Source organism: Dermacentor albipictus, chromosome 10 (genome assembly GCF_038994185.2).
Source record: "Dermacentor albipictus isolate Rhodes 1998 colony chromosome 10, USDA_Dalb.pri_finalv2, whole genome shotgun sequence".
Taxonomy (NCBI): domain Eukaryota; kingdom Metazoa; phylum Arthropoda; class Arachnida; order Ixodida; family Ixodidae; genus Dermacentor; species Dermacentor albipictus.
Genome location: NC_091830.1, coordinates 49,440,684 through 49,458,927, shown reverse-complemented (window position 1 = coordinate 49,458,927; position 18,244 = coordinate 49,440,684). Strand labels below are relative to the sequence as shown.

The 18,244-nt window shown below is 45.1% G+C and overlaps 1 protein-coding gene across 2 annotated transcripts in view; it reads left to right on the top strand.

Annotated features, from left to right (window-relative positions):
- LOC139050269 (venom metalloproteinase antarease TserMP_A-like) overlaps positions 1 to 13,198 on the top strand; it is a 36,798-nt gene extending 23,600 nt beyond the window's left edge. For both annotated transcript variants that reach the window (XM_070526476.1, XM_070526475.1), the window contains 5 exons: positions 2,564 to 2,672; positions 2,921 to 3,064; positions 7,614 to 7,767; positions 12,459 to 12,569; positions 13,069 to 13,198. In XM_070526476.1, coding sequence (XP_070382577.1) covers positions 2,564 to 2,672; positions 2,921 to 3,064; positions 7,614 to 7,767; positions 12,459 to 12,569; positions 13,069 to 13,110 — 560 coding nt within the window. In that variant the 3' untranslated portion in view covers positions 13,111 to 13,198. The remainder of the gene's footprint in view (positions 1 to 2,563; positions 2,673 to 2,920; positions 3,065 to 7,613; positions 7,768 to 12,458; positions 12,570 to 13,068) is intronic.
- The last annotated feature ends 5,046 nt before the right edge of the window (positions 13,199 to 18,244 follow it).

Genomic DNA, 18,244 nt, shown 5'->3' with positions numbered 1-18,244 from the left:
CGATTGCTTACGAGAAACGTATGCTTGCTCATGGAGTTGTATTTATAGTTTTACAGCAATGTGTACTATTGAACTCAATTCACCATTACCAGCACTTTCGGGCAGTCTAATGAACATGGGCTTGGGCTCAGAAATATACGATTTCTGCGAGGCATTGCCAAAACAACACATGTTCCAGTCTTTACAACGCGTGTGCACAGATTCTAATAAAGAAGTAATAATTAGAGGGTTAGGAAATGCATTAAATTGCCTGTAAATAATGCAGTCATCTGCAAGGAGTCCTAGTTTTCCATTAGTAGATAGCGGGCAAATCAATAATAAATATTTTCAACAGTTATAATCCTAAATATTCTGTTGTATGCCTGATACGACTGGGTTTATTCTAGATGCAGTGACGTAATAGTATAAAATTATAAGCGGTTACTGAAGTACTTTTAATTGTGATGAATAATAGTGATACTTCGGAGGGTGGGTTCTAATTTTTTACTCGTTTCTTTTGTGAGACGCTGTAGAGGGCTTTGGAGTTATGTAAAAAAAAATAGATTGATTAAAGGGACAAATGTTTAGTGAGTGGAAGAAAGCCGTCGTAATCTCTTTCGTGAAAGCTGGAAAGCCTCCCACAACAGCAACCAGCTAGAGACCTATAGCACTCACAAGTTGTCTAGAAAACTTTTATGATGCCGTCATAAACATAAGATTGACATACATTCTTGAAACCGATAAGAACCCTCAGTGTGGGTACAAGAAAGGTTTCTCTACAACGAATCACCTAGTCTGGCTAGAACATGACATACGTGCGGCCTTTCTGCACAACCAATACTGTCTCACTGTTTTCTTTGATCTAGAAAAGGCGTACAACACAACATGGAGGTTTGGAATATTCAGGGACTTGGTGGGATTAGGAATCCGTGGTAGAATGCTCAAATGTCTAGCCGATTTCATGTACAACCGAACATTCCAAGCGCGTTTAGGAACGGCGCTGTCACGTGTATTCATTCAAGAAAACGGTGTGCCACAGGGATGCGTATTAAGCACAACTCTGTAATGCACTCACTATATGTGGATGACCTACAAATTTGGTGTCGCCCATCTAACCCGGCAACCTGCGAACGGAAACTTCAAATTACGTTAAATAAACTAACGCAGTGGGCATCTCTAAATGTTTTTCGCTTCTCAAGTGAAAAAAAAAACTATTGGTGTTGTCTTTACACAAAATGGAGGCCCACAACCAGATCCCCTCCTTAAGCTACAGGAAGCCACACTGCCGGTAAAACAAGAACACAAGTTTCTGGGTGTTCTGTCTGACAAAAAATTGAACTTTCTCGCATACATAAATAGCCTTAAAATAAAAGCGAAGAACGCACTTAATGTCCTCAAAGTGCTTTCCTGGAAGCGCTGGGGCTCTGACCGTAAGTGCCTGTGACGCATCTACCGCATCTTGATACGCAGCATATTAGACTATGGTAGCATCATATATGGTTCAGCCAGACAATATTACGTCCGACGACTCGATCGAGTTCATAACCTAGGACTACGACTGACAAGTGGTGCTTACAGAACATCGCCTGCGGGAGCTTTGTGCCGTTTGAGAAACGTAATGTAGTAATATTGCTTAATTTCACATTTTCTCTTAAATGTACCTTACAACGTAAAAATCGCCCTCCTGAAATCAAATGTAGTAAATTAAATTATTTCTCACAAGCAACACCTTCAGAATATTGCGCTACAAGTGCGTCACTTGAACTCAGCCTGCTACCATGGAAGATGACAGCATAAATCTTCGCGTCGAGATTGAGAACCAATAGAGCGAATAAGTTTATATGAGGTCGACCCTTGTCGGAACGGGGAGAAAGAAAAACGAAGGCGTTTCCGACGACAGGGGAAATTATTTCAAAATGTTCTACCGAGAATGGGGGGGGGGGGGGAGGGGCGAAGGCTGCTCGAATATAAACTGCATCATGATAGAAAAGTGAGAGATTTGGCATGCGTTCATGATGTAGCCTGTGGAGCACTCACAAATGGACCAAGAACGAAGAGAGAAGGTACGCACTAGACATGCGCTGCGAGAGCAGGTAGCAGCAGGAGAGCGGCAACGATTTGTATTAAGTTCACGAGAAGGGATCAGCCGGCCGCATCATAGAGTTGCTGCCTTACCCTTTCAGTATCGCCAAAAGAGTGGAGCATCGACAGCGATAGGAAGCTTCAGCGTTGCGCTTGGGTGGAGTTGTTGGACTTGGACTTGTTGCGTGGCGTTGAACTGCACGCTGGTGTGACCATCAGCACAATGGAGAGCTCCAGGCAACTTCCTCTGAGCACAAGAAACATCACCCTGGCAGCGCTGCCAGGCATCTCACAACGCTGGCGTGATGAACGTGTACAGAAATCTCAGAACGCTTGCGTGACGAATGCATTCGCTCCGTAAGCGTTCAGGAACGTCGGTGTGTTTGTAGTGCCGTGCGCACAACGCCCACGCCAGTCTTCAACTTGAATATTTTTAAGTCCAAGTTAAGAGCAGAAAGGATAGCTTTTGATGCGATTTTTAATACTGCTTTCGTTTCTGTAGGACTCGCAGCTCTGGGCGCTGTTTGCTCACAGTTTGCTGCGGGCGAAGGAGAAGACACTGCAAGGACGTACAGCGGAACCCACACGATGGCTCATGAACTGGCACACGTGTAAGTGAACCTAAATTGAAAATATTTTCGTGTCAATTCGACGGAAAATATGGAGCGTATTGAACGACGCAGTAGTGTTTTGAAAGTCTTACCACTTGCAGCTGCTCGATTTGCGGTTATAATTGTGTCGGCTCATTATCGATATAGTTTAGCACGTCGTACCGATCTTTTAAAATCATTGAATAGTATCTGTTCTGATCAGAAGAAAGATTATTAGTAACAAGTGTATATGTCAATTCATCGTGCAGAATTGGAGCACCACATGACGGCGACTGGTCTAACGATCCAGAATGCTCGTGGTCCCAGGGATACCTGATGAGCTACGTGGACGGCGGTGTGAAAAAATATCGACTTTCACGGTGCAGTGAGGACAAGATACGGGCCCATGTCAAGTAAGCTTTGGCACACTATTTGGCTTGAGCAATAGAATAATTTTTGAAGTAGGCGATATGGTAACAGCTAAGTGGCATCTTTAATAATGACGTATTTTGAAGCCACTACTGTCCTCCTTCGCGCAAATCTGTGAATCTGCCTTGCAATTATTTTCCGTGCTCGCAAAGTACCACATAATAATTTTTAAAAATTCAGAGTAAAGAACGCAATCAAATTTACTTCCGATTTCTTGGCAAGGTCTGTGTAGAAAATAAATCTGCTTTGTTTTTGTAACGTGGTTTGCTTCGACGACCTATACAGTTGCCAGGTACCGTAATCTTTCATCAGCCTATGGCAGTACTGTACTGTGTATTCATGCATTTTCTTAAGGTATTTCTATTAACTTCGTTGTAGATGGGTTGACATATATATATATATATATATATATATATATATATATATATATATATATATATATATATATATATATATATTTGCGCAGGTCCGCGTAGCAAAACAAATATATAGTCGTTTTTGCCGGGGGCAGGTCTTCTTCAAGAGTGCTTTTAGAGGGCCACGGCAGCTCTATTATGCACTTTGAGTAGAAAGTTGCTTGAGGATTCTGCAGTCAGTCCGCAAAGCAGAAGTTGTGGACGAAAATCGCCGCCCAAGCACTCCGTACCTATGGTTAACCAGCAAAACCGAAACGTTCGTCCCCAGTCTTTATCACTGGGTTTATCCCGAAAGTTCACTAAATGACGGCCTATTAGGCTGCCGGATCCTCGGTGCGCAGTTGCTGCTTGCACTCGGCTGCATGGGCCAGCGCTCGCGGCGTTGCTGATCGAAACCTGCCTGCTGCTCAGGAGTACGTATGACGAGTGGCCTACTCATTTCGGAGCCGGATAGAAACTGCTGCGCGCGCGCTCGGTAGCGACGGATATCAACCAAGGCAAATGTACCTGGTAGCGAAGCTTCCATAGGAGCCCATACGTTCAAAACATGGCGGTCCATCGCCGGTTCATGGGGCTTAGCGCCATCTGTATGTGGTGGGAACACTTCCGGCGGAAGAAAAAATAACGTGACGCCATGTCCGTTAAAAGCAGAAGTGACGTCATTTTGTTTTCGAAGGCGCGAAATTTGTTTTGTTGTTCTTCCTTTGGAGCTATATATTCAAATGCCCCGCCATTCGACTTGATGGGCGTTTCGATCTTTCAGCGTGGAAAGCGATGCAGGAAAAGGCCAGCTGTACGGTTGTCGAAATCGCATCCCGGCGCAGAACATACTTTCTTTGGAGGCCGACGAAAGCTTTAGGTGTAGAGTGCTGATCCTATAGTCGGATGCCAAGTCCGTCGGCCAGCGCATTCGCACGAAAACAACTACACAATTATCTGTCGGTCGTAACTCACTACTTTTGACTGAACAGATTAAGAAGCAATGAAGCTACCCGCGTCACCAAATTCAGACAAACTTCGACAAGCAAGAAAGCACAATTAGTGAGGGGGGCGTATTTCAACAGGTGATACGAGTGCGCCTTTCTGCCCATTTCAAGACGTGCATTGCACTGCGATTGATAGTGGCGTCAACGCCCCCTGTAGCGATGGGCGCTGAAAAGAAATGCATTTATTAATAATAATAAAATTAAACGTATTTATTTAACTCATCACGAATATATAAAATTGACTAGGAATTTTATTTTCGTTGAATGAATCTACCTGTGTCTCGTTTGAATTAAAAAACGCGTTTTTCTTCCCCAATGTTTGTTCCCTCCAAACATAGTCGCGCTTCGATCGCTGCTCCCATAACCCCTCATGCTGATGTCGTTGACAATCTGTACTGAACCGCTTTTCGCCAGAAGCTTCGCGACCTATTTGAATCGACCTTGTATCAACGGCGTCACTACTGGAGCAGCTAATTCCTAGATAGCACGAGGCCTTCTCACTACAATCCATGACGTCATATTACCTGGTCCTGCTACCACTGAATCTAGTGGGGATGCTCCCGAGCAGGCAACAGGGACTTTGACGTCACCGCTTTCATCACGCCAGCCTTCTCATGGAAATTTTGGGCGATGTAGCGTGACGTCATGGTTGGGAGTAAACAGGCCTTTTGCTATCTAGGTCGTGTTGGCTAATCGCGCGCCTCTCTTTCTCTCTTTCTTTTCGCGCATGCGCATGGGGTTGCGCTGGAGTAGTTTTCAGCGTAGAGGTGACCGACAGAGAGAGGGACGGACGCACGGACGGACAGATCGGCTAGTCATATACAGTTTCGCTTTATAAGAAGCAAAAGAAAGTGTGGGAATACACACTGCAGTACAACTTGCCCGTGAGTCAAGGCGCCAACGTCAGGCCCTGCCTAACACACGCAAAGGAAACGCATGATGAAGAAATGGTGGTCACTGACAAAGTCAAGGTTAAAATAACAGAGACGTTTCGGGACCCGTACAGGTTCCTTGAACACACTCGTCATTGAGTGTGGTCAAGGTACCCGTACGGGTCCGAAACGTCTCTGCGTTATGTTAGCCTTGACTTGGTAAGTGACCGCAATTTCTTCATGATCATGTTACCTGACCAGACGAACTTTCGTCGAACTGATGACTACAAAAGAAACGCATTTTCGCGAAATCTAGTTACGTGTGCACAGGATACATGCTGCACGTGTGATAACATAATAATAGGCGTCCAAGTTTTCAAGCAGAATGCTTTTGCCAAGTCACGTTCTTCCACGAATGTGTGCGAAATGAGAACATAGCGTTGTTGCATCATTTCGCAACTAGTTACGGAGAACTAGAAGCAAACAATGTCAATCATTTGTCGGATGACTGCTAACAGACAGGTAAGGTATGCGTACACAAAAGACACAAATGAATTTATTAACCAATCACGAAATACGCATTTGCAAGAAAAACATTTTTTTTCAAAGGCACCATTGTTCCATCGAGTGAATAAAGAAAGGAGGAAGAGGAAGCACAGCCTACCACCATACAAGAAATGGGAGGAAGAACCCAGCAGAAGGGGGAATGGGAGTCAGAACTTAACCTAAAGGTCGCTGGTGGTTAATCGTTTCCTGGTAGATCCTTGGGTGGCTTCACGGGTACATAACGTCTGCGCAATTATTAATGCACATTCTGCCATTTCCTGCATTAGGATGGAAACTGCTGGCCACAGGTTAGGCGTAATGTGGTACAGGAACAATAGGAAAATGGGGATGCGGGAATCAGAGCACTACAAAGGTTAGGTTTCTCGTAACGGGCCAATGAAAAGCAGAAAAATGAAAGATTGGTAAAAATGTAATGAAACCATAAAAATATCAAAAAGAAAGATTAATGAATATACGCATGCATCGTATACGTGAAGTAATGCACAGAGAAATGATATATTCATCTTCTCTTACGACATTTGCTGACTCATAATGGACTATTCGGAGATTTATCTGAGTGTGTCATTGATTTCATTCATGCACTCCGAACGCACATTAAATTTAAACATGACCTATGACCCACAAGCTTTACTGACGAGTAGGTTTTGCAATACAGGCTGCCGAACGGGGACCCTAAGCACCTCAAAAAGGTTCCCACGTGTGTAATGTGCATTGAGAGCGGGATCTGAGTGTTGGATTTTGTGCCCGCTTTTTGACCATTATGTTCTTTTTGAAAAAAAAAAAGAAACCTCTGTCTCTTCAATGCATAGATGACATTATAACGGGCCTATTCAGAGTCGTCTAGTTTTTAATGAGGTTGCATTCATTTGCAGACAGGCTTTCTATCGTGGTTTACTGCAGGGCACGCACCCTCTATAAGTCTTGGAATTCATTTTAGAAAAAGTTAATATGTATCTATTGGTCGCTGTCACTATATAAACAGTAGGAAGGTTCAGGAATAACTATACTCATATTGTGGCATTCTATCATTAGGTACTAGTGTGTTCGGACAACTGAGTTTATTTTAGGTGTCGAAGACAAAAAATTTCAAGCTGAGATTTGTAGCCTGTGCATCTGAGCGAGCAGGTTTCGTGCTATATAGAACCGGGCTACATTCCTGTTTTCTTTAGTGGCACGAGCATCGAGTGACTCTCTTGTTTCGTGCGCAGAACTTCCGGGTTCACCTACTGAGACTAGCCAGGACGAAATTCAAAATAAGTCACAGAAATAGAAAAAAAAGTTGCACAACATTCATGGGCTTCATTATAGATTTAGTTGCTTGTCAGACAAATATGGTACAAGACATGTCTAAAACCAACCATGTTGTCGATACACCTTTTGATGCCTCGGAATCGCGTCTGGCTGCTCTCGAAACTGCCCACGTTCTCCAGATACCAGTGGCTACCCGGACCCTCTGGAGGATGCGGTACCTCCACGCTGGTCTCTAACAAGATCTCCTGCCTTAGCATTAGCACTTTATGCTGGTATCACATAACTGTTGAACATGTATGTTGCCTCAAATATGTGTTTCTTTTAAGAGGTTTCTACAGAGGTTTGCATTATGCTTCAGCGAACCAGAGCCGCTACAAGTGATGTGCACTTTGTTTCGCCTAATCAGCTAATGTGACAATCATTTACGCTTTTTTCTCGCAGGAACCTAAGACCCGAATGTATAGAGGTCAAGGCGCATCAAAACTACCAGGAAAACTACAGGAAGTTCCCTGGCCAAACAATGCGCGAAGAGTTCTATTGCAGGACAATCTTGAAACACATCAAAGGAAGGCGAAACAAGGTGGTAGTGAAAAAGGTGAGCAACTCAAATGCGCGGATATTTTTCTTTCACAATGGAATTATTAGGCATATTAATAAAGAATTAACAAAACGTGTTGCTGGGCTAGTTGGTTCATGCTGTGCTCATTAATTATTAATAAGGAGGTCATTGTTCTTCTGGTCAAATGTTTAGATCAGTTTTCGAAGCTTTGCTTGTAACGTTTAAAATATTTAGACCAGCACATTTTCTTTCCTCCTCCTCCTCATGCTCCGCAGCCCTCTTGGTATGCACTCGCGCTATTTTTTTCGCATGCCAGAGATTAGGTCAGCTTATTTGGGACCTACAAGCGTTCTGCTAGCTCTAATTTTCGCACACTCATCTTTCAACGCTTTCTAGGCCTTCAAGGCTTGAAAGGCTTGTCATGGGTTGTCTTTGAAGGTTTGTCCCTCACAGGGTGACGAAGAGCTCTTTCCTGCAATGAACTCCTATTTGCAATGCAGGTTCTATTTTTGTTCTTTTTTTCTTTCTTTTTCGCTCGGTCAAATGGGATCGCTTGCTAAAACCACATGTAATGAATTTGTTTTATACTAGCATTGTTCTTTTTTGATTTTTTTCGGCACCATAACACCAACGTACCTTTGGTATTGCTGCGTAGACATAAGAAGTTATTACTCTAGTCCTCAGCAGTAATTGGAATGGCTGATAGTGCTGCGTATGATATTTTCGGATGCGAGAAGAACATTGACCACTTATTGTACCATTGTCATTAATTTCAAGCACAAAGACAATATTTGTCCAACACATTGAGGAAATTAGATGATTGTCCTCTTAGTGAGCCGACAGTGCTAGATCACCGTCCCCACCGATCATCGGCTCAGAAGGCAGTGAAGGCCGTTTTTTGCTTTCTCGGAAGGTCTGGTTTGCGAGAGCGGCTTTAACTCAAGCACTGTATTCAAGCACTGCACTGTACCTTCTCTCTCCATTCTCTCTCTTCCCCTTATTCCTTCCCCCAGCATAGGGTAACCAACCAGACACTTAACTGGTTAACATACCTGACTTCTTCCTCTACTTCCTTTTACTCTATTACGCTTTCATGTATTATTTTTTTTTGGCATGGAACGTCCTTCGCTTGGTGAAATGGTATCGCTTGCTGAAATCGGATGTGGCGTATTTGTGTCAAATTTGGGTGAGCGAGGTGAACCGCCATACTTTGCTTCCCTACTTACAAAGCTGTAATTAATTACAGCTTTGTCCTCCCACTCCACCTAAGTCAAGGCCGGTGGCTCGGCCCACGACGTAGCACAGGACTTGTTCTCGTGACCCTTTCTTGCACGGCTGTCTCCCTGCGCGAAATGTACAAGGCATGTTTGACAGATGACACCCTCTAGATTACAGACGTGTTCGTCGTAGCTAATTAAGAGACATAAGATTTCTGATTGGATGGTGACTGTGACTGGGCCAGCTGGAGGCGCCAGTAAGCAGACGGACGTACGTGCGCCCGTGTGTGCGTGTCTTGTGGTTTCGGGGGGAGCGAGGTGAACCACACCCCAATCATCCCTTTCCCTACTCGTTTTAAGTGCTGTTCAAGCATGATGAAAATGTCTGGTGTATCCAGCCGCTTTCATAGTTGCCTGCTTACGTGCTTACGTGCGGCTCTGAACCACGATATGTATACAAATATCATATATCCGCGCACCTATCTAAAACCCGTCTATCGAGGATAACTTAGGTCGACCTCGAGAGCGCCTCCGATAACATAAGACACTCCACCGTCCTCGAACGCATTTCCTTGCTCAACCTTGGAGAACACACTTACAACTACGTAAGAGACTTTCTATCCAACCGGAAGGCCTTCCTGTCGGTCGGAGACATTCGATTGGAGGAACTCTACTTCGGCAGCATGGACATACCGCAAGGCTCTGTCATTTACCCAATACTGTTTAATCTGGTTATGCTCGGATTAGCAGAAGAACTACAAAAATTCGACGCCATTGAACACACCATATACACCGACGACATTACAATCTGGGCTACAAAGGCCAGTATCTGCCAAATCAAAACTGCCCTACAAGACGCCATTGCGTCGTAAAAGATTATCTTGAAGGCACGGGACTCCGCTGTTTCCCCCGAAAATTCGGAGCTTCTCCTATACAGCCTCACACTCCGTGGATGACCCCCCCCCCCCCCCCCCCCCCATGGGGCTCCACGAATAAACGCCAACACGAGGAAATAGAGCTCAATCTGAGGGATGACAGACCCATACCCGTGGTACCTAGCATCCGCGTTCTTGGTATGACCATAGAAGCCAACGGAGCTAACTCTACGGCTATCTCCAAGATCCTTCGACAGACCGATAATATATCTAGACAGCTGAAACGAGTGACCAACCGACGAGGGGGTATGAACGAAGAAAGCCTCATCCGCTTTGTCCAATCTTTTATCATCTGTCACATTACTTACGTTGCGCCCTTTCTCAACTGGTACAAAGCTGAAAAGACTAAACTGGACATCATCATCAGAGGAGCATATAAGCCGGCCTTAGGACTACCCAACCACACCAAGCACGGGACTTCTACTACAATTAGGTATCCACAACATGCTAGACGAGTTAATCGAAGCCCAACGATGATCTCAACTTGAGCGGCTTACCCTGACAGAAATGGGCCGCAGCATTCTAACCAAGCTTGATATCACATACCACCGTCAACATGCAGACAAACACCCAATACCACGCGACATTCAGCAATAGATGCACGCCGACCCTATTCGCAAAATGCACCCTGACCACAACAAAGAACGCAGGAAGGCACGAGCTACCTCCCTCATCAAAGCTTATGCCAACACCGCGAGCGTCACCTTCGTCGACGCGGCTAAGTACCAAGATGGACCTCGCTTTGCGGCGGTTACCAAACCAGGCGGCTTGCTCCGACATGCTGCCAGCATCGTTACCTAAAATGCCGAGACGGCCGAGGAAGTGGCCATCGCCCTGGCCACTCTTGACGCAGCCTGTCACACCATACTGAGCGATTCTCGCGCAGCAATCAACAACTGCATCAAAGGTCGTATTTCTCAGCAATCACTCCGTATCTTACAAGCCCCGCATTCGTCTGAAAATCAAATCACCCTCGTCTGGATCCCAGCACATGCCAGCGTTTTCTATCCGCACCTCACCAGCCTCAACGAGGTTGCACACTCCGTAGCACGAGGACTAGTCAACCATGCCAGAGACGGTGCAGGTGCACCCGTAGTACGTGACCGCCTTACAAGATACAACGACCTTGTGAAGTCATTTTACCTCGCAAGAAGAACCTTCCCCACTCCTTACCGCAAGTTAAACAGAACACAGGCAACCACCCCTGTTACAGACCAATACGTAGCCCTCCCTCACACGCTATCACACCATATACCCCAACATCTACCCGAGCGAGATGTGCAAGGCCTGCAAAACTCAATCAGCAACACTCCGCCACATATTATGGGAGTGCAAGCATCAATACCCAGACCTTATTCCCGTGACCCTCTCATCGAGATGGCACGCCGCTCTGCGCAGCTCCCATCTCGACGACCAACTCTGGGCGACCCAGCAGGCCTACGAAGCAGAGAAGAGGCAAGATCTTGACGTCCCATCATGGAAGGCCTAGGCCCAGCTGACTAAACTGCTGGTGCTCATTAAAGTTCTCTCTCTCTCTCTCTCTTTGATTTCTCGTTACAGTATGAACCCATATTTTTGCATGAGATACTCTGTCTGCGTTGTCTACGACTCGGTTTCTTAGATTTTTTTAATTGCTTGTGGGAAAGGCACAATCCTAATCCTTGAGCTGGAGAACTAAAAGAATTGAAAATTACTTCTAAGAGAAACTGAAATTCGCAATCAACTAAAAACTATATTTCACGAACTAGGCTTTTAGTAATTTCTTTAATGCAGATATTGTAATTTACAAATTGCGGCCGGGAGTTCGAGAGGAATATCACCATCGAACATATTCTGAGAATGTCTCTGGTGTCGAGAGGTGTGCCGTCAAACTTGCGATAACTAGCGAATGTTGTTCCACTTACTTTTTAGCAGAACATCGTTTTATGCAAAGAAACATACGAGTAACTGGACCAATAATGTACTTATTCATCCGCATTACGAATATAAAGAGTGGTGTTTTCCGAGAATTCATTCCAAGTGGAACGCATTGCGAACTCGCAAGCTACACTTCGTAAATTCCAATATTTGCCGCAAAATTAATACTTATTGCGGTGCTTATTTTTATAATTACTTGACCTTGACTATTCATTTCTCGCGTAACTATGCGCCAGTATTCCAGGCCAACGTATACAATTGTAGTATGTGTCTCAGGTGATTTTTCAAATACCTGTGTGGTATGAAAAGTAATGCACCCCCTATGAACACGTTTCTCGCAACATTAAATAGACCTAGAATATACGTCTTATGTCGTATAAGACTTACGTTTTGCGACAGCTATCTTCCTGGCGTTTTTCATTGTGACTAACTGGGGGCATTGAAGTACGTTTCCTTCCCTATCACTGGTGCTCAATTTCTCCATTAAACTGCTCAGAATTTTTCGCAGGCACATTTGTAGAAAACGTGAAGGAAGCATGGACTGGCGCCACTTTGATGCGTAATGGCAGGCATTAAAATCGCTTCGCATCAATGATAATTTTCTCAGATATCACAATGTCGCTAAGTTCTCGTAATGTAACGTTTCGTATGCTTTCAGAATCCGCAGCTTATCAAGATGTGCAAAATGGATTGTTGCACTATTGCTCATGGCTATCCCAACTGCCGTAGGGTAAATGTGCCTGCTGGCATGGCGTGCGATCGAGGAAAGGTATGTCATCTCTGGCGAGTTCTTTTTGAAGCATGCTTTGCAGCATGCTAATGTTGTAGAAAATAAATTGTTGTAAAGATAACAGACGTGTTTATTGCGTTAATTAAACTGGACCTGTAATTCGCATACGTGTCTGATGGGAAAAATGAGGGGATAGTAGTGTAAATTGTCAGTTTTGCAGGTTAGGAAAACAAAGCTTACGGGACCCCTTATCTAAGAGGACTTGGGGAACGAGAAATAAGGACGTATTACGCGCGAAATATATTTTCTGATTTAGTATACTACAACGAATAGCAATTTCCAGCAAATGCTCTTGAAACATGTTCTTTTTTTAATGAAAACCCGTCATTAAAGTGTGTTAATCCATCAACAACCCCTGTAGTGTTATTGCAAATAAATATACTGATGTTTTTGAATTGCATACAGACTATAGACAAAGTAAGTTTCGCATCCAGTGGTGTAATCAGGCTTCGCCATATTTTATTTTTCTGTCTTTCAGACGTGCAAAAGAGGTGTCTGCGGATTCCACACTTGGGAATAGTTCAAGTGAATTTGCGTCTTCCTAATGTAACCATGGGCTAGCACAAATTAAGTAAAATTCTCTCAAGGAATAAAACACTTGCAACAAATTCGCCCGATTTTGCGTGCACTTCAACCAAGTTCTCGTAACCAACTTCCCACGTACTTGAGCACGGGGGAGCCGCTGGCCACCCTGAAAAATTGTGAGCTATTTATATGAAATGCGTTCTACCTGCCATGTGTATACCAAAAAAGGGAGAAAACGCCGAGGAGGACATGAAACATAATCGATGAATTGCGCGTGCGCAAGTCATGTTATCAATTGTTTTTTTTTATTTTCTAAAAAAAAGCGGCCTATTAACAGTTCTGAGTGAGTTAACTCCCTTTCGTATGTCACTCCCAATCCATATTTCACTCTCCATCCAGAATAACGCACGCGACTGGATCCGTTATTAGGTCCACATTACTACGAGGATAGCTATAGGGGCTTGTTGGTACGGCATATGTTATTTTCTTGTAGCGCAAGCTGAACAAGGACAGCAGATGTCAGATGTGTGTCAAATGTGCCTTTTTGTTGTACTTGTTCAGCTTGTGCTGCAACAAAACAAGATCCACATTACTAGGAATGCTTGCATGACGATATGTCTAAGTGCAATACAATAACATACAGTTTCCTATTTTCAAACTAAGCAAAATGGAAATGTTACGTGGAGTCCGCTTGATTCAATAGAGGCTTCTTTACACACTGTCATGCAAGCATGCATTTCCATTGTCAACTGGATGTGCGATCAATTCAGTAGCTTGAAAACGAGAAACAATGCTTCCCGTTGTCTCGTGTAACATGACAAATATAGCGTCATAACAAGAGAACAGTGCGTTGTCAGATGGTTTGTTAATGCGATTAGCATTCTTTGCTCAGTTATGGTTCATTTTGAGCCTATTTATCTTCCTGTCTGGACAGCTTCAGAGTCCTTTGCTCGCTACAGCTTCCAGCACATAGCAGTAATAGGTTTCTTGACTTGCAAAATACTGTAATATACACTGTTTCTCCACACCCACAGTTTCAGAGTGGTGCCCAAATGACTCCAGGAACTCCGCAACTTGCTTGAGAGTGAACGTTGTCGAACACGCTGTGGCCTAGGAACGTTTGACCACTTCTGTACGTAGTTCTACGACGCTGCCATTTGGCAAGCCCACTCGCTTAAAAATGTTTTAATGCTGTCACGGGGTCGCCAAGCGCCCATTTTCTTTTGTGCGTGAAAGCTCGGGTTGACTGTGAAAGCCAGTGGCAGCCGATTGGTGCTTGCAAGTCACCTAACCACGATCTCAGCAATCTGCGACACTGGCACTACCTGCGAGCCCTGCGGAATAATCTGTGCGCAACCTGGAATCTACCTAACCCGTGTATCTTTGAAATGCTATAGCTGCAGAGCCACCTTGAAAACTACGCTTCCTGAAGAGAGAAAGATTTCGCACATTGTTTCCTGCAGCCACGGTTGCGACTTCTCCACAAGAGGACACAGGCCATTACTCGGCCAGCGAATGCTTGTTATGGGACAAAGCATGTTACCAGATTTGTGTTGCGCTAGCAGGGCATAGCCGTCATTTTTTACAGTATTTGAATACCATGTTTGTAGACTGGCCAGTTCGAGAATTTTCCACTGTATTTATTGAATCGCTATGCGAGTGTAGTCTACACTGCCCGGTTAACACCATTGTTTTTCTACCCGGTTTATTCATAGGCAAACTCTCGCCATGTGTGATCCTATCGGCCTGCCTCTTAGCAGTTCTGCTTTACTGCGATACCAATTATTCAGGGGCTCGAGGCGCACTCGCGTCCGTCATCGTCATGCTGCCATGGTTTGGACGGAGCGTGAGCGGCCTGTGCGTTGAGGGTTAGTAGGCTTTCAGAGATTGAGAGACGTAAGGTGCGTTTGGCTGCAAAAGCGGCTAAGCAATGCAGGCGCACGTTCACGCTCAGCTAAACGGCGAGACAGCGTTTTGCCTTTCGCTGCTGGCACGAGGGCTGTGCGTAAGAACAGTAATGTTCTTCCTGAGCAGGCAAGTGGAGGAGGGGGGCAGTGCATTTGCTATTCTGTTAAGTGGACTGTTCATTTCAGGGCGCGCTGTATGGTGGGGAGCTCCAGAGCGAGCGACGAGGATTGGTGCCTGCACTATCCAGTCAGCTCACGTTGGAACCCCTCACTTGTGTACGCACTGCAACGCCGTGGAGCTTCGCGCTACGAACGCCAACGGCTCTTCATCGGTCTCATTTTGTGCACCGTCGAAGTGGGACACCCGTAACGTCAGTGGCGGCGTTCCTCGCGGCTCCAGCATAGTGAGACGCATGGTAGCTACTACGGCGCTGTTTCTGCTACGAAGGTGCAGTTGACGAGTGCGCTGCCTCGCCTCAACACCTGTCGCCTGCGCGTATTGTTATAACAATACATCGCGTTCTACTCTTAAAGGCGAAGCTTAAGCGTCCTCCACATTTTTTTTCTACCAATTTTGCTTTCCGTACTAATGACCTACCGCAGCAGCTGCAAATCGAGAAAAGATGTGCCTAGGTTTTAGGATGGATGCATGAACAAGTTAGCTTTGCACCTTGGGGCAAAATGGAAGGCACAATAATTGGGTGAACTGTTTTTTTTCGCCATCCATTAGCATGCTATGGCAGACGCTGCTCACAATGTCACGTGACATTTACTGGTCACCGGGCCAGCTACACTTTTGGGCATGGCATATACCGTACTTGAAATTAGTTGTCAAAGCACTGCCCTGTCAATGTTATTCAGGTGCGTGGAAGATGATCACTATTTAAGATTATGGCACAGTAATACATGCAGTATTTGTCTGTGCTGCATACTCTCTACCATGTTGCCATTATGCCTTTATAATATAGCTGCAATGCACACTAGCAGGTATCAAACGCCACAAAGACTGCCCACGTACTCAAAGGCCTCGCGCACAACTCCTCGCACTTACTTCCATTCAATAGTTTGTGACTGTAGAGGACATCATTACGGAATGTTGGCAGTTCGAGGAAGGTGACAGTCGCCACATCAGGCAATTTGTTTGCATCGTCAGTGCGTGAAAATCTGTATGAACCTTCAAAGAAAGACACCGTAGAGTGCATTGTAATAAATGTGATGGAGTCCGCGTCCCAAATTTCAGACCCGTGCCTCACCCTGTAAGTACTGACCTTGTAAGGCTGACGACTAAGCATCTCGCTTATATGTGTAGTCAACCGATAGCTGCCAGGCGCTGGCGTCGGCCATTGGACCCTACTGGACCTCTCTTGAACATGTGCTCATATCGTCGCCTTATTTCGTACCATCGTGTTCAAGCTGAACTCTTCCAACAGCCAAATTATTTATCCCGAAATTTGGCCACCCTGCCAATGTACGTCATGGTGTTCTGTCTTTATATTCCATCGGTTTCCATCGGTTTCACCTTTCTCAACATGCCCACATTTTTTGTCGGCCTCTGTTGATATTGTGGGTTTTTTTTTTGATAGACGTTGAAAACATATAGCACGGCATCCTGACCATGCTGCACAAAAAGTAATTTTATTTTCTTGAGCCCGTCTGAAAGCTCCTGCCTCCTTGCGGTTCATCAACTTCCTGAATTCATTGTCAATTGTAGCCCATTTGGAGGCTACGTTCCCACAGAAGTCGGCAATCAGGCAACGACCATTGGACTGAAGCCGTTAAAATCAAAATTTCCGTGGACACGACAGCCGCATTTTACCACTTCGAATATAACTATTGCATTAACGAGGGTGATCCTTAAGGATATAATTTCACAGTGTGGAAAGTTATGTGGATCTCAAGCACAGTGGGAATAGATGTAAGCGAAACTTTCTGTGCTGCTTGATTTCATTGAAGATATTTAGCTGTGATGCAGACTGCTACTGTTTCATTTCTCAAGCGTTTGGTGCAATATGAGAGTAGTGAGCTGATGGTAAATGTTACCTTGCATGTACCACTGTTGCTTGAGTAGTACACAGAAGATACAGGGAAACGCGTTTTATTGAGGCATTGTTGTGTGCAATTGTTTATAACATATATGAGAAGGTGTAGCATTGCCATTGCCTCACATGGCACATCGCATCGCGGCAGAAGTCTTGGCAGAATTATGGGGCTGTACGTGTCAAAACCACAATCGGATTATCAGGCACTTTGTAGCGGCGGACTCCGGAACTTTGGACCACATGGGGTTCTTTAATGTGCACCTAAGTCTAAGTACACGGGTGCATTCGCACTTTGTCCTATCGAACCACTTTCAAGTGTACAGGCTTTAATCATCATAATGATATTTTTATTGAAATTTCCTTCTCTGCCATGAGGTCAAAGCTGACTAATAAAGATTAACTTTTTTAATTCTGAAGACCTGCTGGCAATATAATGTTGCTTTTATTTACAATCTCCTAGGGAAGGGAAGGGAAGGGAAGGGAAGCGTAGCAGGGGGCGGCAGAAAGTTAGGTGGGCGGATGACATTAAGACGTTTGCAGGGACAACATGGCCACAATTAGTACATGACCGGGGTAGTTGGAGAACTATGGGAGAGGCCTTTGCCCTGCAGTGGGCGTAACTAGGCTGATGATGATGATGATGAAATTAAAAAGTAAGTTATGAATATTAAATTGTTTCATTAAATGTTTAAACGCACGAGCAAACAAACGTCGTAGTCCAGTTACCATCCATCGTTGCTCGCAGGCTGTGCATGGCACGTGCCAGCACGTGCCAAACGTGCTGGCACGTGCACGTGCACCAGCAGTTTGGCACGTGCTCTGCTTGCTTGCCTATGCGACAAAAATGCAGGTGTTGGGTGGTGGAGGTCGCGTGCTGGGCTGTGATAGTGTAAACATCCCAACCGTCCACAGTCTGAAGAGAGCACATGAAGCTGGGGTCTCTAGAGTTACTGTGCATGGGCCCCGCAGGGAGCCGGATTTCGGCACACGTCCACCATCTTGCAACCCACTTTTGTGCAGTGAAGCTACCTCTCGTTCACGCAGGGGCTACGTTCCAAGGCCGCTCTCTCGTCAATCTTATTCATTGATACTTTTCAGAGTGCCGCTGTCAGGCGCCCGTTTCTGCAGTGAGTGTCGGCGTGACCGAGCGAACGAGCACAGCGAAAGATGATAGAGCGAATGC